At 41.7% G+C, this 21,592-nt stretch overlaps 1 protein-coding gene across 3 annotated transcripts in view; it reads left to right on the top strand.

Annotated features, from left to right (window-relative positions):
* Positions 1-21,592, top strand: part of immp1l (inner mitochondrial membrane peptidase subunit 1) — a 164,143-nt gene that overhangs the window by 86,019 nt on the left and 56,532 nt on the right. For all 3 annotated transcript variants that reach the window (XM_060839051.1, XM_060839050.1, XM_060839049.1), the window contains 2 exons: positions 2,095-2,183; positions 2,323-2,449. In XM_060839051.1, coding sequence (XP_060695034.1) covers positions 2,095-2,183; positions 2,323-2,449 — 216 coding nt within the window. The remainder of the gene's footprint in view (positions 1-2,094; positions 2,184-2,322; positions 2,450-21,592) is intronic.

The raw sequence follows: 21,592 nt of genomic DNA, 5'->3' as shown, positions 1-21,592 counted from the left end.
GCCTGCATGCTAACTCTGTGATTTAATGGCATAGGAGGTAGGAACTAGAGCAGGCCATTCATCCTGTCAGTCAACATGATTGTGGCTGATCCTATACTTCAATGTCATTACACACATTATCCCTCTGTGCTTTGTCATCTTCAATATCTAGATATCTGTCACCCTCTGTCTTGAATATACTTAATGACTGAGCCTCCACAGCCCTCTGAAGTTGAGAATTCTGAAGATTCATTACCAATTATATGGAAAAAATTGTTTTTCGTCTCAGTCCTAGTCCTAGGAATGGAGAGAATGAGGAACTGAACGAAATGAGTATTAGTCAAAAAGCAGTTTTCAAGAAATTATTGAGACCGAAAGTTAAAGAATTCCTTGGGATCCAATGCTGTATTTCTCAATGTTGAAAGAGGTGGAGTGTAAAGACTAAATACATTGCTAGTCATCTTTTGATATTTTATGGATACTGGAATGGTGCCTTCAGATTGCAAGCTTGCAAATGTATCCCTATTATTTTTTATTATTGTTGTTATTGTAAAAGCAAGGTGGGCGAGCCAAAACAGGGAGCAACAAATGTAGTTGCCTGACATTAGTAAAAGGAAAAATTATTAAAATCTATAGTATAGGATGTGACAACTACATACACAGAAAGAAATGACCTGATTGGGCATTGTCAACATAGCTTTATGAAAGGGAAATCCTATTTAACAAACCTTTTGAAACATATATGTGATACATTTGGATTTTGAGGAAGTGTTTGAAGTGGTATCACCAAAGATTAGTTACACATGGGGTGAGAAGAAATATACTGGCATGAATTGAGGATAAGTTACAGAAAATAAACAAAGTAGGAATAAATGGGCCATTCTCAGACTGTGGCTAGTTAGTACTAAAATACTTGGTCCTAGCTGTTTACAATCTATATCATTGATTAGGTTTTGCAGTTCAAATGTAATATTTCAATGTTTACCAATGACCTGAAACAAAGTGGAAATGTGTTTTGTGAGAAGAATGCAAAGAAGCTTCAAGAGGATTTGGTCAGATTGAATGAGTAGACAAGAATTTGTTACATAGAACATAATGTGACTAAGTATGAGGGAAGCATCTTTGGTTGGGGGAATTGAAGTGCCACATATTTCTTAAATGGTGAGAATCTGGAAAATGTTAATGTCTGAGAGACTTCTGTGTTTTTGTTCATAAGTCAATGAAAGTTAACATGCTAGCATAGCAAACAATTAGGAAGAAAAATAGTACGTTGGCCTTTGGCATGAGAAGAGTTGAGTACAGGAGTAAAGATGTCTTTCTTCAATTGTATAGAATCTAAGTAAGACAACACCTACAGCATTGGTTCTGTGTAGTTTTTGACTTTTTACTTGAAGGAAGGATAGATTTTCATTGGGGAAATGCAGCAGAGGTTCAATAGACTAATTCCAGGATTCATGGAACTATCCGATAAGGAGAGATTGAGGAGACAGGGCCTGAATTCTTAAAAGTTTTAGAAAATAAGAGGTGATCTAATTGAAAGTTATACAAATTTTTAAGGTGCAGAAATGAAAGATGTGGAAGCTTGGTTATTGACTATGTTCAGGAGATAGATTGACAGATTTCTAGATACCAATGATATTAACGAAAATGGAGATAGTGTGGATGATTGGTAAAGCAGGCTTGTGGGATGAAAAACCTACTTTTGCTCCTATGTTCCTATGTCCGAAGTGGCCTACCTTTTATTCTGAGACTCTGTTTCCTAGTTCTTCATCAAAAGTTCTAGTTCTAAAGTATTCTTCCTGCATCAACCTGTCAAACCCCATAAGAATTTTATTTTATAATTGAATGAGATCGTGCCTCTATTTCGTGTCTTATAAAACAAAAATAGGATATTTACCATTGGAGAGTGAAAAGGGAAAATAATAGCAATGTTTTTCTTCCTTTGAAAGAAATCTTTCATTGAAATTTCAGAAGAATACCTTAGAAGTTTTAATACCATTATCCCACAGTCAGCAGAAACTTCAGGTGTTCCAAGAAAGATTTTTCAACATGCTTGCTTAAATATGTTCAATAATTTTGCTTACAACTCAGCAATGTATTTTCCTTCATTTGCAGTGTTCCGGTCCTTCCATGGAGCCTACAATTAAGACATATGACATAATCATCTCTGAGAAACTTAGTCGACAGTTTTATCGCATTGAAAAGTAAGTTGCCACAAAAGTACAAGTATCAGAATCTTCAAAATATGTAATTTTACTGTGTAGATTCATTTATTTTGTTGAATTGTTCAGAATACACAAACGAATATGTTTCCTCTAATCTCACTTGGAATTTTGTTCACAGAGGTGATGTGGTAATTGCTAAAAGTCCCAATAATCCCAAAATGAATATTTGCAAACGAGTGATTGGTCTAGAAGGAGACAAAGTATGCACAAGTGGTCCACTAGATGCCTTTAAGACCCATAGATATGTGAGTATTACTTTCTTTAGGTAGTTGCTTCAACACTAATCATTACATTTGAACATTAAGTAACAACAGCTAAAGCCTACATAGGCCAACAATACATCTAGTGAGCATGTAGAAAGTTACTGAGAGGTAACACTATGATCTTGACAATTGCGTCAAATTTTTTTGAGGATAGGAGTGATTCATCACTGTGATTGTATGTCTGTAAGGTATATTGCTGAAAAAGGGTTGAATCCGTTTTGGTGAGATGACAAGACTGTTGCATGAAGAGAAACTGAATGAAATACGGCTATATTCATGTGAATTTAGAAGAACGAAGGGAGATCTTCTAGAAACCTGTAAACTTCTAACAGGACCAGACCAAATAAATGCAGGAAGGATTTTCCTGATTACCAGGGAATGCAGAACTAGGGATCACAATTTAAGGAACTGCATAGGCCATTTTGGACTGAGATGAGGAACTACCCAAAGAGTAGTGAGTCTTTGGAATTCTCTGCCACAGAAAGCAGTTGAAGCCAAAACATTTACTGTTTTCAAGAAGGGATGAGATGTACGTCTTGGAGGAAATGGATCAAAAGGGATAAGAAAAAGTGGGAATGGGATCTTGAGTTGAATAATCAGTTATAGTCATATTGAATGGGGAGCAGGCTCAAAGCAGCAAATGGCCTACTCCTGCTCCTATGTTATGTTTTTTTAATGTCTACATTAAGATTTTTCCCAGTTGCCAGACAGATGGGCAGAGGGGTTGATGTTACCTTGTTACTTAGAAATCAAATTAAATCAATAGCAAGAAGTGATACAGAGCTGGAACTCATAGAATCTAGGGGGGTAGAGTTGAGGATTGGGAAGCTTTTAAAAACCAAAAAAGCAGTAAGGGAGGAGAAGATAAAATGTGAGAGTGAGGTAGCTAGTAACATAAAAGAAGATTACAAGAGGTTTTTTTTAAAGCTATTTGAAAGGTAAGAGAGTCAAGAGTGTACATTGGACCACCTGAAAATGAGGCTGAAGAAGTCATAATGGGAACAAAGAAATGGCAGAGGAACTGAATAGGTACTTTGCATAGTTTTCACAGTGGAAGACACTAGCAGCATTCCAGAACTTCCTCAGAGGCAGGAAGTAGAGGTGAGTATATTGGCCATCACTAAAGAGAAGGCGATGGGGCAGCTGAAAGATCTAATGGTGGTTAAATCATCCGGATCAAATGGATTAAGATATTGGTGGTGATATTTCAGGAATCACTGGCATTGTGGAGGGTACCAGGGACAAGAAAAGAACAAATGTAACACCCCTGCTTTAGAAGGGAGAGAAACAGGAGACAGGAAACTATAGGCCAGTTAGCCTGACTTCAATCGTTGGTAAGATTTTAGAGCCCATTCTTATGAATGAGATTTGCAGAGTACTTGGAAACACATGATAAAATTAAGCTGAATCAGCATGGCTTCTTCAAGGCAAGGTCATGCCTGACAAATCTCTTAGAATTCTTTGAGGAGGAAATGAGCAAGGTAGACAAAGGAGAACCGGTGGATGTGATCTATTTGGATTTCCAGAAGGCCTTTGACAATGAGACTGCTAAATAAGATAAGTATTATGGCAAGATACTGGCATGGATAGAAGATTGGCTGACTGGCAGACAGCAGAGAGTCAGGAAAAAAGAATCTTTGTCAAGATGGCAGCCAATGAGTAGTGAAGTTCCGTGTTGGGACCACAACTATTCACGTTGGACAAGGCAACTGAGGGCATTGGTGCTAAGTTTGCAGATGACCCAAAGATAAGTAGGGAAGCTGCAGAAGGACTTGAATAGGCTAGGAGAGTGGGCAAAGAAGTGGCAGATGAAATACAATGTGGTAAAGTGTGAAGTTATGCAGACAAGTGGTAGGAAGAATAAAGGCACAGACTATTTTCTACAAGGGAAAAGGCTTTGGAAATTTGAAGCGCAAAGGGACTTGGGTGTCCTAGTACATGATTCTCTTCTGGTTCACATGCAGGTTCAGTTGGTGGTTAAGATGGCAAATGCAATTTTGGCATTCATTTCAAGAGAGCTAGGAAATAAGAGCAGAGATATACTGATGAGGCTGTATGAGGCTCTGGTCAGACTGTATTTGGATTATTGAGAGTAGTCTTGGGCCCATGTCGAAGAAAAGATTTGCTGGCGTTGGAGGAGGTCCAGAAGATGTTTACAAGAATGATTCCAGGGATGAAGGACTCCTCTTATGTGGAGGGTTTGAGGACTTGACGGAGTTTAGAAGCATGAGAGGGAATCTGATTGGAATTTACAGAATACTGAGAGGTCTGGATAGAATGAACGTGGAGAAGATTTTTCCAATAGTAAGAGAAACTAGGACCCAAGAGCACAGCCTCAAAGTGAAGGAGCGAACCTTTAGAACTGAAGTGAGGAGGAATTCTTTCAGCTGGGGGGTGGTTAATCTATGGAACTCATTGCTGCAGAGCACTGTGGAGGCCAAGTTATTGAGTATGTTTAAGATAGAGATAAACAGACTCTTGATTGGTAGGGACATCACTGCTTACAAGGAGCAGGCAGAAGAATGGGATTGAGAAACATATCACCCATGACCGAATGGCAGCACAGACGTGATGGGCCATTTGGCCTAATTCTGCTCCTTTAACTTATGTTCTTTTGTCAAATAAACATTGCTCCTGTGTCTATACCTTATGATCTTAGACTCTTTTATTAAAAGTACATTGGCAGTCTCTTGTGAATATGTTGAGTCACTGACTATGTTCAATGACTATGCTCAAGATAATCAAAATGTCAGATTTCAGTCTTGAATCATCTTATTTGTTCAGTATTACCATCAGCTGGAATCATGCCAATATATCCACAGCATTATTTATTGCTCACTTCTACTTTAAGCTCAGCAGTGATTCTACTGCAATAATCATTGGGAATCTTTTCCTGTAAGAATTTTGGGCAATGGTTGATTTATGAAAAGCATTGAGTAAATAGGTTTGAGGGTGTATTAGTTCACCTCTACTTTTATTATCTAAATACAGTGAAATAGGACAACACATCATGGAGCTGTATCTATAGCCTTTGATATGACTGTGCTACAGGGAATTAATTGTGTGATCCTTCTAAAGTCCTACTTAATCAAGTAAATTGATGGCAAAATTGAAAGCTTGGGCTCTCTGGAGTAACCAAACAGGGTTAATATTTAATTTTGAGCATCAATTGCTATCAGTATGTTATTGGCTTTGAAAGCACTGATATTTCATCAGGGATTATGATTAAAATGCTTCTTGTCCAAACACATTGCTTCTATTTGCCCTTGCTTTTAATGCCATTTGCTTTAGCTTTAAGCCTTGTTTTGCCATATGGTCAATGTTGCCAACGTTCAGATTTCTTTTCCCATTTTCATTCGAAGAGTCACCAGATTAAAATACTCTTGGCATCATAAACCACTGAATTGTCATTTAAACAGGAGGAGTGCCTGATGTCACTTTATTCAGCTAGGATCTGTAAATAGGGAACTGTCTGCTTTGTCACTCAGAATGATAAAAGCCTGAGTTACACATCTATTTCACAGCAATAACTTCTTCACAATCAATCACTATAAATTGCTAATGCCCAAGCACTCGCTGATGTTGGGGAAATTTGTTTACTCTTGTGTTTAAGTGGAGCGTATTACCAGGATGACTCAGTTCATTCATCCTGGATTTCTATGGCCAATATAATTGCAGACAAAGATTCATTAGTTGGTAGATAGTTTACATTGGATGGTGAATAGGTGAGGGATACCAAGGGTTATGCACAGTGGTTAACTCTGAATCATTTTCCATATCATACAAAGCTTCTGCCTGTAGTGATTACAACTCAAAGTGCTGTGTTGATGTCTATATCAGTTATCACAAATGGTAGATACACTTTGCTTGTCAGCAAATGGTAATTGGATATGTTGGTACTCCCTTGTTGGATTAAAAATATTGTTTGCTTTACGTACCAACTGCATGACTCACCTTTGACTTATATTGGTTGTCGTTCTGCAATCTGTTAGTTTTGGCACTTTTACACTAATGAGCTTGTTGCTTATTCAGTGTTCTGGTCTTATATTTCCTTTAATAGATTAATATGGTTTTACCTTATGACTTGGTATTGTTCAAGATGGTCAAAACGCGTGCTACACGCAATTGAGTATACATTCTTTGGGATAAATTTTACGTGCACCCATTATGCATGTTCCAGCTCGACACTAGCCAACCTTCCCACCCAATCCCAAGCCTACTCCCAAAATATGCCAGGTGAATGAATTCCAAAATTGCCAGCCTGCCTGCCTGCCATAATGAACTTGTTCAGATTCTGTAAGCACATGATCAATACCAGTTAACCTCGAGGAATGTACCTTAATAGTTATGTTGCTTTGCAATTATTTGATTTTTTGATCTATTTCTTTCATATATTCCATCCCTAAAAGGACTCTTTTCTGCTGTATAGATTACTATAATGTTCCTAAATTCATCATTGGCAATTGCCCTTTCTCTCCCCCCATTATTATTTAGAAACTTAGCTGAGGTGTCCCCAGTCCAGTCCCCAATCATTTCTTCAGTAAATGACATTCAGATTATGTAAGCAATAAATCCACTGATTTCCCAAAAGATTACCTTGTTGCATTTCCAGTTTCTTTTAAGCATTTTTCATTTGTGGCTTGCTCAATAGGAAGAGTATTTTGTTTTGATCCTCCTTTTATATTTATACTTTTGCATGTATATGGATGATTCCACAGTGCCATTACTATTGGATTCTCCTTTCTTTGTGTTACTCCAATTTGAGTTGTAAAGACTGCTGAGAATGAATATTTTCCTAGAATTTTTTTAATGCTTCAAACATTGCTTCAAAAGTCTTTCTTTCTGAAAACCTAAATTCTATTAACACTAAGATCCCCTGACAACAGCAAACCTCTGACTTGACTGTGAATGCTTCCCATGGACTTCCAGACAAGCCCAGTTGGTTGAAGCACATGCAGTATATTTGCCACACAGGCAGTTGGCAAATGCTGTAGGTACGTGATTAACATAGCACTGCACTGTACAGCAAGGTGCCTATCCCTGTATTGATCACCGTTGTCAAGCCTGACAAGGAGTCTGGCTCTTTCCTAAATAACAAATCAAGGCAGAACCATTGTAAGCTTTTAAGCCCTGAGTGAGGTGCCATTGTGCCAAAAGGCATGGCATGGCATGGAAGGCAAGGCAAGGCAAGGCAAAGCATGACAAGGCAGAGCATGCATGTTGGTGCTAAGTGAGTGAGTGTTCAGAGGATGAGGTAGCAACCTGGTCCAGTCTCTGAGCTGCTTGCAGCAGCACTTCAATGATAGTAGCCAGTGTGCTCCAAAGTGCAGGATAATAGTTCTAAAGCATACTGTAAATGGATTTGAGTTGTGGCCTGATGGCATGGAGAGACTGATAGGTGTTGGATAACAGCATGCGGCTAGTGCTCTGGAGTGTGTCCTGTTGCATCAATGCTGGTGGCTGAAACAGCTTTGGAGGGGCTGGGCAAGCTGCGGTTACTGGGTACCCAGTTTAACTTCATGCCAGTAATGCTTGACATAGATTTTTAAAATCCATCTCATTGTACAGTAAGAAACTGTACTAATGAGGTAAGATTTGGTGTTAATGAGGATGTTAACAAGCAATAATCACTGTTAATATACATCTTGTCACTCCCTAGTGAGAATGTCCTCTCAACATCTGCAACCCTGTTGGAAAATGCAAGTAGTTGCTCCTGATGTCATGATAGGCCTCACTTGACATCTAATGCAATTCTCCCAAATTCCTTACGATAGCCTGTATCATTCAGGGTTGTATAATTTTTAGCACAATCTAACAATTTAAGGGCAAGCACTAAGTTAGAAATCTTCAAGTAGAACTTTTCAATCTTGTATATAGCCTCTTAAATCCATGATATGTTCTTCTACAGAATATTTATCCTGCTTTATAAATTTATCAAAGTCAGACCATTTCTCAAATGCATTTAATAGGCCAGTCTCTGAAAACTCAGTCTTAAACCTTCTTCTGCCTCTTAAGGGTACCTGAACTGAGCTGGAAAATAGCAACCCACCAGCTTTTGTCTCACTGTGGCAGTTTAACACAGTCTCTCAGTGGTGACTTTATGCAGGAGCCGAGGCAGTAGCTTGTTAGAGTTTTATTGAGGTATTGGGAACATTGTAGGGTCAATGGAAAAGTCTGGAATACGTGCTTCTGAAGGGCATTGATAATGTTGTATCAATATCAGAAATAGTGTATGTGCCCGCAATATACACAAATATGAAGAATATGGTGTGTGAATGAGGGAAGTAGAAGTGTGGTGGGGACGATGAGTCCAGTTGGTCAGGAGGCAAAACCACAGTCAATCCAATGGCTGAGCCATTTTTAATTTGTCAGGTTGACCACACAGTACTGCTTTCTTCGCACTGAAGCTCCTGATTGGTCAAGGAATTCAACTCTGCTGCCATTCCTATGTCTTTCACTTGGAATTCATCTGCAGCTGTCAGTAGCATAATGTGACCTACTTGAATTTCCTGAATACTGACTCTCTCAAGATACCAGTCTTTACGTTTAATTTAGCCTACACATCAACAAATGAAGTAAGTGAGGAAGGAGAGCTGAGGACAAACATAAATTGATAGAAACAAAAATAAATTTTGGAGTGGCATGGTGGCTCAGTGGTTAGCACTGCTGCCTCACAGCACCAGGGACCTGGGTTTGATTCCAGCCTCGGACCACTGTCTGGGTGGAGTTTGCACATTCTCCCCTTTCTACATGGGTTTCCTCTGGGTGCTCCAGTTTCTTCCCACAATCCAAAGATGTGCAGGTTAGGTGAATTGGCAATGCTAAATTGCCCATAGTGTAGGTTGTATAGGTTACGTGCATTAATCAGGGGTAAATGTAGAATAATAAGGTTGGGGAATGGGATATTCTTTGGACAGTTAGTGTGGACATGTTGAGCTGAAGGGCCTGCTTCCACACTGTAGGGATTCTATATAAAAAAACAATGAGCACAATCAGAAAACCTGCATGAAGAAAGTGAAGAGCAACAAAGGAAAAGGTTGCGATGAAAATTAAATGCACTTGTGTTGATAAATGGTTTGCATTTACATAGCTCTAAAGTACTTCACTGCTAATACAGCACTTTTGCAATGTTATTCATGGTATTGTAGAATTTCCTAATATGCTCATTAGGGGAAAGTGAGGACTGCAGATGCTGCAGATCAGAGTTGAAAAATGAGTTGCTGGAAAAGCGCAGCAGGTCAGGCAGTATCCAAGGAGCAGGAGAATCGATGTTTCGGGCATAAGCCCTTCTTCAGGAATGAGGAAGGTGTGCCAAGCAGGCTAAGATAAAAGGTAGGAAGGAGGGACTTGGGGGTGGGGCGTTGGGAATGCGATAGGTGGAAGGAGGTTAAGGTGAGGGTGATAGGCCGGAGAGGGGGTGGAGCGGAGAGGTCGGGAAGAAGATTGCAGGTCAAGAAGGTGGTGCTGAGTCCGAGGGTTGGGACTGAGATAAAGTGGGGGGACGGGAAATGAGGAAGCTGGAGAAATCTGCATTCATCCCATGTGGTTGGAGGGTTCCTAGGCAGAAGATGAGGCACTCTTTCTCCAAGCGTCATGTTGCCATGGCCTGGCGATGGAGGAGGCCAAGGACCTGCATGTCCTTGGCGGAGTGGGAGGGGGAGTTAAAGTGTTCAGCCACAGGGCGGTTGGGTTGATTGGTGCGGGTGTCCCAGAGTTGTTCTCTGAAACGTTCCGCAAGTAGGCGGCCTGCCTCGCCAATGTATAGGAGGCCACATAGGGTGCAGTGGATGCAGTAAATGATGTGTGTGGAGGTGCAGGTGAATGTGGAACAGTCCATCTTCGGCAGCTACACTGGCACCACCCCCCCCACCTTTTCCTCTGCTACATCGATGACTGTATCGGCGCTACCTCTTGCTCCCACAAGGAGGTTGAACAGTTCATCCACTTTACTAACACCTTCTACTCCGAACTCAAATTTACCTGGACCATCTCAGACTCCTCCCTTCCTAGACCTCTCCATTTCTATCTCGGGCGACTGACTCAACACAGACATTTACTATAAACCGACTGACTCCCACAGCTACGTAGATTGCACCTCCTCCCACCCTGCCCCCTGTAAAAATGCCATCCCATCTTCCCAATTCTTTCGCCTCCGCCGCATCTGCTCCCAGGAGGACCAATTCCAATACAGAACAATCCAGATGGCCTCCTTCTTCAAAGACCGCAATTTCCCCTCAGACCTGTTTGATGATGCTCCCCAAAGCATCTCCTCCACTTCCCGCTCCTCAGCCCTTGAACCCCACCCCTCCAATCACCACCAGGACAGAACCCTACTGGTCCTCAACTACCACCCCACCAACCTCCAGATACATCGTATCATCCTTCGTCATTTCCGCCACCTCCAAACAGACCCCATCACCAAGGCTATATTTCCCTCCCCTCCCCTATCAGCGTTCCGGAAAGACCACTCCCTCTGTGATTCCCACGTCTGGTCCACACCCCCCACCAACCTAACCTCCACTCCTGGCACCTTCCCCTGAAACCGCAAGAAATTCAAAACTTGCACCCATACACCCCACCTCACTTCCCTCCAAGGCCCCAAGGGATCCTTCCATATCCATCACAAATTCACCTGCACCTCCACACACATCATTTACTGCATCGCTGCACCCGATCTGGCCTCCTCTACATTGGGGAGACAGGCCGCCTACTTGCGGACTGTTTCAGAGAACACCTCTGGGACACCCGCACCAACCAACCCAACCGCCCCGTGGCTGAACACTTTAACTCCCCCTCCCACTCCGCCAAGGACATGCAGGTCCTTGGCCTCGTTCATCGCCAGACCATGGCAACACAACGCCTGGAGGAAGTGCCTCATCTTCTGCCTAGGAATCCTCCAACCACAAGGGATGAATGCATATTTCTCCAGCTTCCTCATTTCCCCTCCCCCCACCTTATCTCAGTCCCAACCCTTGGACTCAGCACCGCCTTCTTGATCTGCAATCTTCTTCCCGACCTCTCCGCCCCCACCCCCTCTCCGGCCTATCACCCTCACCTTAACCTCCTTCCACAATCGCATTCCCACTGCCCCTCCGCCAAGTCCTTCCTCCCTACCTTTTATCTTAGCCTGCTTGGCACACCTTCCTCATTCCTGAAGAAGGGCTTATGCCCGAAACGTTGATTCTCCTGCTCCGTGGATACTGCCTGACTTGCTGAACGTTTCCAGCAACACACTTTTTAGCTTTAATATGCTCATTGTTTTCTTTTCTTCAACATCTATCAACACCTGTTTGGCCTAAGATCTTTTCCCTCATTTTCTTTCATTTTTTGACATGAAGAGAAATATTGCAGCCAAAATTAACCATATGAAGATTTCACGTACACAGAGATAATGACAACTGAATCTGGTTTTAGTTTTTCTGTTTTTTTATTTGTTCATGGGGAATGGGTACTTCTGGCGAGGCAAGTATTTATTGCCCATTCCTGTTTGCCTTTGATTTGAGTGGCTTCTTAGGCCATTTCAATGGACAGTTAAGAGTCAATCAATTGTGGGTTTGGAGTCATGGCCAATCCAAGTAAGAATGTGACTTTGTGTTAATGATTCAGATTTATTTTCACAACAATCATGGTCACCATTAGGCTAGCTCCTAATTCTATATTTTTAATGACTTTAAATTTCAACATCTGCCATGGCAGAGTTTGAAGAAGTGTCCTCAGACCATTAGCTTGGAGTTCTGGATTACTAATCCAGTAACATTACCACACGTCACTGCCTTTTGAAGGTTAAATATTAGCTGGGACATAGGGAAAAACTCTGATCATCTTAGAACTTTGCTGATCTTTGAATAGTACAATAGGATCTTTTATGAATTTGAGAGGGTCTCAGTTGATGTTTTATTTGAAGACAACATGAAGGACAGTAACTATGTACAGTGCTGAGACGTTGTAGTAATAACTGATATCTATATTCAAACTGGTACTATTTTTTCTCTCCAAATTGTTTATGTTCCATTGATATATTTCATAATTATATGACAATATGTACAGTTCTTTTAAGTGTCTGCTGTGAACCTGACAGGCTAACCCTATGATAACATAGTGGTTTAGTAGTTTGGTATGAGTGAAGATACTTATTCTGGGTGTCAGTATAAGAACCCACGTGGATGATATGGAAAAAAATTCATGAACCTGGAAATTACACTGTGCAATATTGTTAACACTGCCATTAAAATATCAGACCAGGAAATTTGATATGAATGCATTAAGTGTTCACATGATAATATCACAGCATATTTTCCAGACTGTTTACTGTGGATGTCATATTTTAGTGTATTGTGAAAGATTATTTTTAATGTACTACCATGGAGAATAAAGAAATAATTTTTAAATTTAGCACTCAGAATAACATAAACATCATTCTTAAAAAGATGGTGAAGAAACCTGGGTCTATAAGAAATGTTGTCTAATGAGTTAAGTCAGCTGCCACACCCATAATTGTGAGTTCAACGTCAGTTCTGTCATTGTGCGTGGTCTTCAATCTAATTTAGGCATTTACTAACTGCTTTATTCCATAAATGCCATTTTGGCACTTAGCTAAAATATCAGGAGCAGGGGATAATAGCAGGGGATAATTTCAGTACATGTGCATTTTGTTTTTTTATATTAGAGATAGGGTCAAAATTACAGTTTGTAACCACACTTGGCTATACCAGTAATGATGGCCATGCATTCACTTGTTGAATTTAGTGCCAGCAAAAAGTGGAAAAGAGACTTTTAATGTGTCCACGTTGCTGATAATTCAATGTTTTTTGCATTATTGATTAATTTATCAAGGAATTTGAACATAGGGATATTAACCTCCTCCTCCTCCTCCTCCTCCTCAAGATGGCGGCAGAGTAGCAGCGCTGTGTTCGAGCTCCTTCACTTCTGTCTGCTTTTCTTGCTTCTTTCTTTTTCCTTTGCTTTTTATTTCTTTTCTCTTTCGTTTAAAGTATTTTGCATCCGTGAGGCATTGGTGACGGGTTATGCCTGAGTGTGTTAGAGGATCTGGCAAGGGACTTGGCGATCAAAGGCTGTGACTGGGCCTTGCCTAAGCATGTTCTGGGATCTGGCAAGGGACCCAGCAATTGGAGGTTGCGAGTGGCCCTTGCCCGAGCGTGTTCCGGGATCTGGCAATTGGAGGATGTGAGCAGGCCCTGCCCAAGCATATTCTGGGATCCAGCAATCAAAGGCTGTAAGCAGGCCCTACCAAGCATGTTCCTGGACTATGCTGCAGCATCGGTAGTTATAAAATTGGAGGTGGCAGTGGCAGCAGGAGGAGAGTGGGCGCAGTAGTGTCAGTGGTAGCAAGCACTCTGCTCCTCCCAATACTCCAGACTGTGGTTTGGCCCAGGAGCCTGCTTGGAGATAAGACTTATAATACTTTCGTATCTTGTTTCCTTTCTTTCTGCTATTTTTAAAGTACTGCTTTTGTAATCAAGTATGTAACCAAGATGGCCTGGCTATGTTGGTGGAGGTGAGATGGTAGTGATGAATGGTGACTTTTGTTCCAGCAGCGTGACAAAGGGGACTGACCACCAGGCTGGTGGCCTGTGATGAAGTAGGATTGGAAAATTGGTTACTTTCTTTATTTCTTCATTTTTCTGTCTTTGTATTCTTTGTTTTGGTTTACTTTTTTAAGATGACACCGGAGAGTGGCAACACTATACAACACTTTTGACAAGATTTTGTAATAAGATACATGTGACAATAAATAAGCCAAATCAAATCAAAAGATAATAATGCAACAATGTGAGAATGCAGTGATTTAAAATAATTAAAATATCAAATAATTTTAATTAAAGAGCTTTCAGTTATGAGTAGACTGCATATAGAGTGCTCAAAAATTTCTTTCAGTGAGATTTGTTATCATAGAGTTGGAAGGAATCTAGACTTTTGAAATATGTAATACCTCACCATCAAACCCGCAGACAAGGGAGGCGCGGTGGTAGTTTGGCGCACTGACCTGTACACCGCTGAAGCCAAACGCCAGCTCGCGGACGCCTCCTCTTATCGCCCCCTTGACCACGACCCCACCTCCCACCACCAAACCATCATCTCACAGACCATCCAGGACCTCATCACCTCAGGGGATCTCCCATCCACCGCCTCCAACCTCATAGTCCCACAACCCCGCACCGCCCGTTTCTACCTCCTGCCCAAAATCCACAAACCTGCCTGCCCCGGCCGACCCATTGTCTCAGCCTGCTCCTGCCCCACCGAACTCATCTCCCAATACCTTGACACGGTCCTGTCCCCTTTAGTCCAAGAACTCCCCACCTACGTTCGGGACACCACCCACGCCCTCCACCTCCTCCAGGATTTTCGCTTCCCCGGTCCCCAACGCCTTATTTTCACTATGGACATCCAGTCCCTGTACACCTCCATCCCCCATCACGAAGGACTCAAAGCCCTCCGCTTCTTCCTTTCCCGCCGCACTAACCAGTACCCTTCCACTGACACCCTCCTTCGACTGACTGAACTGGTCCTCACCCTGAATAACTTCTCTTTTCAATCCTCCCACTTCCTCCAAACTAAAGGAGTTGCCATGGGCACCCGCATGGGCCCCAGCTATGCCTGCCTCTTTGTAGGATATGTGGAACAGTCCATCTTCCGCAACTACACTGGCACCACCCCCCACCTTTTCCTCCGCTACATCGATGACTGTATCGGCGCTGCCTCGTGCTCCCACGAGGAGGTTGAACAGTTCATCAACTTTACTAACACCTTCCATCCCGACCTGAAATTCACCTGGACTGTCTCAGACTCCTCCCTCCCCTTCCTAGACCTTTCCATTTCTATCTCGGGCGACCGACTCAACACAGACATCTATTATAAACCGACTGACTCCCACAGCTACCTGGACTACACCTCCTCCCACCCTGCCCCCTGTAAAAACGCCATCCCATATTCCCAATTCCTTCGTCTCCGCCGCATCTGCTCCCAGGAGGACCAATTCCAACACCGCACAACCCAGATGGCCTCCTTCTTCAAGGACCGCAGATTCCCCCCAGACGTGATCGACGATGCCCTCCACCGCATCTCCTCCACTTCCCGCTCCTCCGCCCTTGAGCCCCGCTCCTCCAACCGCCACCAAGACAGAACCCCACTGGTTCTCACCTACCACCCCACCAACCTGCGCATACAACGTATTATCCGCCGCCATTTCCGCCACCTCCAAACGGACCCCACCACCAAGGATATATTTCCCTCCCCTCCCCTATCAGCGTTCCGCAAGGACCACTCCCTTCGTGACTCCCTTGTCAGATCCACACCCCCCACCAACCCAACCTCCACCCCCGGCACCTTCCCCTGCAACCGCAGGAAATGTAAAACTTGCGCCCACACCTCCACACTCACTTCCCTCCAAGGCCCCAAGGGATCCTTCCATATCCGCCACAAGTTCACCTGTACCTCCACACACATCATCTATTGCATCCGCTGCACCCGATGTGGCCTCCTCTATATTGGTGAGACAGGCCGCTTACTTGCGGAACGCTTCAGAGAACACCTCTGGGCCGCCCGAACCAACCAACCCAATCACCCCGTGGCTCAACACTTTAACTCCCCCTCCCACTCCACCGAGGACATGCAGGTCCTTGGACTCCTCCACCGGCAGAACACAACTACACGACGGCTGGAGGAGGAGCGCCTCATCTTCCGCCTGGGAACCCTCCAACCACAAGGTATGAATTCAGATTTCTCCAGCTTCCTCATTTCCCCTCCCCCCACCTTGTCTCAGTCGGTTCCCTCAACTCAGCACCGCCCTCCTAACCTGCAATCCTCTTCCTGACCTCTCCGCCCCCACCCCACTCCGGCCTATCACCCTCACCTTGACCTCCTTCCTCCTATCCCACCTCCATCGCCCCTCCCCCTAGTCCCTCCTCCCTACCTTTTATCTCAGCCGGCTTGGCTCTCTCTCTCTTATTCCTGATGAAGGGCTTATGCTCGAAACGTCGAATTCTCTATTCCTGAGATGCTGCCTAACCTGCTGTGCTTTGACCAGCAACACATTTGCAAATATGTACATTCCCCTAGCTACCAAAACATAGTGAGGAAGAACTTGGTTGGCTTGATGGCACTCAGGATCTTCAGATCAGAAGATTATGTTTGTTAACTTTACATTAGACTGATACGTTTCGTGGTATTTCACTATCAGAGATATCATCCTTGAGTAAAATGTCAAAGAAATGTCTCAGTAATGGATGTTGAAGAGCAGCATGTTCGACATGGTCTGTATTGTTTCAAGTGGCCAATGAGGACAATTCAGTTTTTTTTGTAATGTGTTTAGAGGCATTCAACTGACTGGCATACACTTTACAACATAGAATAGGAGCAAACATTTTTAATAATAGCTGATAAGACTAGTGAAACACTGGACTTGGGACGTGTTGAAAATCCATAATTCATATCTGATATTTCTGAGGCCCAAAATCTGTAAGTGGAACGTTGAAGATGACTAACATTAGAAAGTGGCTCAAATGGACACCTGAGAATATATAATCTCCCTATCGTGTTGAGTGTCAGCTTGGCTCAATGGCCTCAGTTTTGTACCTGACTCTGAGTAAACTCTGTTCAATTTCCATCCCTGAAATTTTAAGCGTACGCTGTAATCTATTTGACACCACATTGTCGTACTTATAGAGTGCTGCATTTCTGGATGCCCCATTCACCAGGTATTGATTCCGGTGGACAGAAAATATTCTCTGGCAATATTAAAATAGCTGTTTCCACCCCTGTCCTAGTAAACATGACTAACACACAGCTATTTATTTTAATGCTCTGATATGCATATTAACTGTGAGATATTGAGGACTTCGTGTATCCTGAGTAAATGGAAAGCACTATAAATTCCTTTATTTTCCTTCTGTCAAGAGCAGTTAGTGGTGAAGGGAGCCCCAAAACAGGGGGAAAAATGAGTAAGCATGGTACAATCATGATTTATTTTCATATTAATTTAAATTTATTTTCAAGGATCTCAACAATATATAGTAATAATGACTTAATGACTTGAGGCACAAGAGACAATTACAAAATTTGAGTGAAATTGACAAAGTGTGGAAGGGTAGTAAAAGGTGAATAAGATAGTAATAGAATTTCAGTAGGCTTAGACAGACTGGACGTGGACAAATGGCAAATGGAATTCAGTACAGGAAAGTGTAAGATGATATGTTTTATTATGAAGAATGAGGAAAGACAATACAGACTGAATTTTTCAACTGAGACATTAAACCCAGGTTCTGTCTACTTTCTCAGGTGTATGTAAAAGATCTTATAGCACTATTTAAAAGAAGAACAGAAGAGTTGTTCAATACTTATTCCTCAATCAATATCATCAAAGGAAAAATATTCTGGTCATTCTTGCGTTGCCGTTTATAGGAGTTTGCATTACATTTTCCTACATTACAATAGTGATTAAGCTTTAAAAGTTTTTGTTGACTGTAAAGCAATTAATGATGTCTGATAGATGTAAAAGGCTCTGTATAAATGCAAGTCATTTTTAAATGGCACAGTTTCAAGGGGGTGCAAAAACACACCTGAGATTTTCATGCACAAATCTTTGAAGGTGGCAAGATCGTTTAAGAAAATTATTAGTAAAACACATGGGATCCTGATCTTATAAATAGAGCTGTAGCAATAGTGCACAGAGGAATTTGGGAGTCTTCGTGCATAAATCACAAAAATCTAGCACGTAAGTTCAGCAAATCATAGGCTTTTATTTCAAAGGGAATGGTATTTAAAAATAGAAAAGTCTTGCTAAAACTATAAAAGGCACTGGTTAAACCACACATTGAATCCTGTGAACAGTTTTGATTACCTTACCTAAGCAAAAGATCAGGCATTTGAAACAGCCCAGGGAATCATGTGGAGTAAATGTCTCATGAAGTGAAGTTGATTAAGTTAGTATTGATTTATTAGAGTTTAGAAAAATTCAGGGTGACCTTAATGAAACATACAAAATTCTTAGAAGACATGAGAGGATAGGTGAAGATAGTAACAATCACAGAAAATGCTGGAGAAACAGCATGTCTGGCAGCATCTGTGGAGAGAGAAATAGAGTTAATATTTCAGTGCCATATGACTATTCATCAGAACTATGCTCTTTCCAAAGATGCTGCCAGACTTACTGAGTTGCTCCAAAATTTTCTCTGTTTGCTTCAGATTTTCAACATCCACAGTACTTTTCTTTTTGATGCAAAAAAGTTGTTTCCCCTAGTTGTACAGTCTAGGATCAGAGGGCATAATCTCGAAGTAAGGATCAATCCAGTTAGAACAGAGATAAAGAGGAATTTCTTGTCTCAGAAGATAGTGAATTTGTGGAGTTCTTCACCCCTGAGGGATGTAGAGGCTATGTTGTTAAGTATATTGAAGGCTCAGACAGACAGATCTTTAACCAGTAAGAGAGTTGAGATTATGGAGAAAAGATAGGAATGTGGGGTTAATGAGTGTCAGATCAGCCATGATTTCATTGAATAGAGACAAAAGAACTGCAGATGCTAGAATCCAAAGTAGTCAGGTAGGAGACTGGAAGCAGACAGCAAGCCAGACAGCATCAGGAGGTAGAGAGGTCGACGTTTCAGGTGTAACCCTTCTTCAGAACTGATATATAATTCATTGATTTCATTGAATGGCAGAGTGGACATGAATTGCTGACTGGCCTACTGCTGCTCCTTACACCTTATGATCTTACAGTACAAGAAAATATTTTTAGACTTCATAAAATATTAGTCCAACTTCATCTGGAATGATTTCTGCAACTATAGCTGCTACAGTTTAAGAGGTAGCATGAGAAAGAACCTTTCATGTAGTGAATGATTTATAATACAGTACTTGAGGGCCAGTGGAACCAGATTAAATAGTAGCTTTCAAAGTATACTAGATAAGTCGTTGACGGAGAAAAATTTGCAGGTCAGTAAGGAAAGAGCAGAAGAGTGAGACTAACTGCATTCTCTTTGAAACAGTTAATTAGTGATGTCAATCTTTTTTGCTGTAATATTTTGAATTTCTGTGGACTGTATTGCAGATTTACAGTCCTGTTTAAGGGAAAGAAATTTGACAGGAATGCAGTACATTTCAGCCTAACAGTTAGCCTTGGTTCTTCCTTAATTAGCTGTCATTTCACAAGTCAAAGACATAAATTTAATTATGGCTTGGTCATTTTGTTCAGTGATATTTTATTTCCTTTCTTCATTTTTTGCTTAAATCAAGGAAGGCAACACCTGTTGTTTATTGGGGGTGAAAAGCCTTTCCTTTGTTCAATGAACACCCACAGGCAAAGAAGCAATTACATCTGTGACTTTGTACCAAACTACAAGACACCATTAAAGATCTCAGTGGGGATAACCAAAAAAGGGGAGCATTCTCTTTCAAAATGTCTCAAAATTAAGTTAAATAAGACCATGCCCCAGTTCAACACATTTTTCTATCTCCAATTTCCCAAAGATAAGTGTGGTAACACCTGTGAATTAAGTAAAATTAAGATCAAACTTCTTTTGTGTTTTGACCATTTATAGTGTTCCAGGTGTAATTTAGCTAGTTATTAAATTTCAGTTATGATTGATATACAGGTTACTCAATAGTTCTGTTGAGCAGCACGGTGATTAAAATACACCTTGGCCCTAACGAATAAAACAAAGTATGTTGTTTGAGATAGCAGTTGGAAGGAAATTTTGTCATACTTAGTCTAGTTAGCTGCTGTTTGCACAGCTAGGTCTTAATGTTTGCTTGTGTCATAAGCACAGATACGGAATAATCCTCAGCTCTGCAAATACAACCTGGGAACAGAACATTCTGTGTTTAAATTCAGCTATAGGGTTTAAGTGCAGAAATCAATGTTGACACACTTGTGCAAAACTGAGGAAGCATTGCACTGTCAGAAGTGCCATCTTTCCAATGAGATGCAAAACCAAGGTCTCATCTGCTATTTCAACTGTATGTTTTACAAAACAAAACAGGGGAGTTATCCTCAGTGTTCCGGTGAATATTTTCTCCTCAATCAACCTCACCAAAAAGATAGATTATCATTTCAGTGTTTGTGGGAATCTGCTGTGCATAAATTAGCTACCATATTACTTACATTACATTGCACTTCATTGGCTGTAAAGTGTTTTGAGATGTCTCGTAGATTTCTTCTTTTTTTTTACTTGTGGGACATGGACATCACTGACATTTATTGCCCATCCCTAGTTCCTCTTGAGAAGTTGGTGTTAAATTGCCTTCTTGAACCTGTGCAGTCCATGAGCTGTAGGTAGACCCACAATGCCCCTACAGAGGAAATTTTAATATTTTGACCCAACGACACTAAAGAACAGTTTCATATTTCCAAGTCAGGAAGGTGAGTAGCTTCTCAATTGTACCAGCCTCAGACTTATCTCTTTTCTCACTATCTTCTCCCCCCCCACCCCATTACTAGTTTAAAGCTTCCCAAGTAGCATTAGCAAATCTCCCCGCCAGGATTTGATCCTCTTGCAACCTATCGTTCTTATACAGGTCACTTCTACTCTGGAAGAGATTCCAATGATTGAAAAATGTGAAGCATTGCCCCCTACATCAGCTCCCCAGCCACACATTCATCTGCTCTGTCCACCTGTGCCCATTCTCACTTGCACATGGAAGCGGAAGTAATCCAGACATTACTATCCTCAGGGACCCACTTTTTAAATCTCCTGCCTAATTTCCTCTATTCTGTCTTTAGAACCTCACCCCTTTCTCTTCCTCTACTGGTACCAATGTGTACAACAAACTCCTCCCAGCCACTCGCCCTTTGAGAATATTCTGCACCCTCTCCAAGACATTCTTGACCCTGGCACTAGGGAGGCAGCACACCATTCTGATGTTTTACCGTCAGCTGCAGAAACATCTGTCTGTGCCCCTGAATAGAGAATGCCTTCTGACCATCGATCAATTGGAACCTGATGTACCCCTCATTATAGTAGAGGGTCAGACTAACAAATGCAAGAGGTGGGACATCATGTTGAGTTTGTACAGGATGTTGGTGAGGCCACTTTTGGTGTGCAGTGTGAAATTTTGGTTGCTCTGTTATAGGAAGGATATTATTAAATTGGCGAGGATTCAGAAAAGATTCAC

The sequence above is a fragment of the Hemiscyllium ocellatum genome, chromosome 18 (assembly GCF_020745735.1).
Source record: "Hemiscyllium ocellatum isolate sHemOce1 chromosome 18, sHemOce1.pat.X.cur, whole genome shotgun sequence".
NCBI classification, from domain to species: Eukaryota; Metazoa; Chordata; class Chondrichthyes; order Orectolobiformes; family Hemiscylliidae; genus Hemiscyllium; species Hemiscyllium ocellatum.
This window is presented reverse-complemented; position numbering and strand designations above follow the sequence as displayed.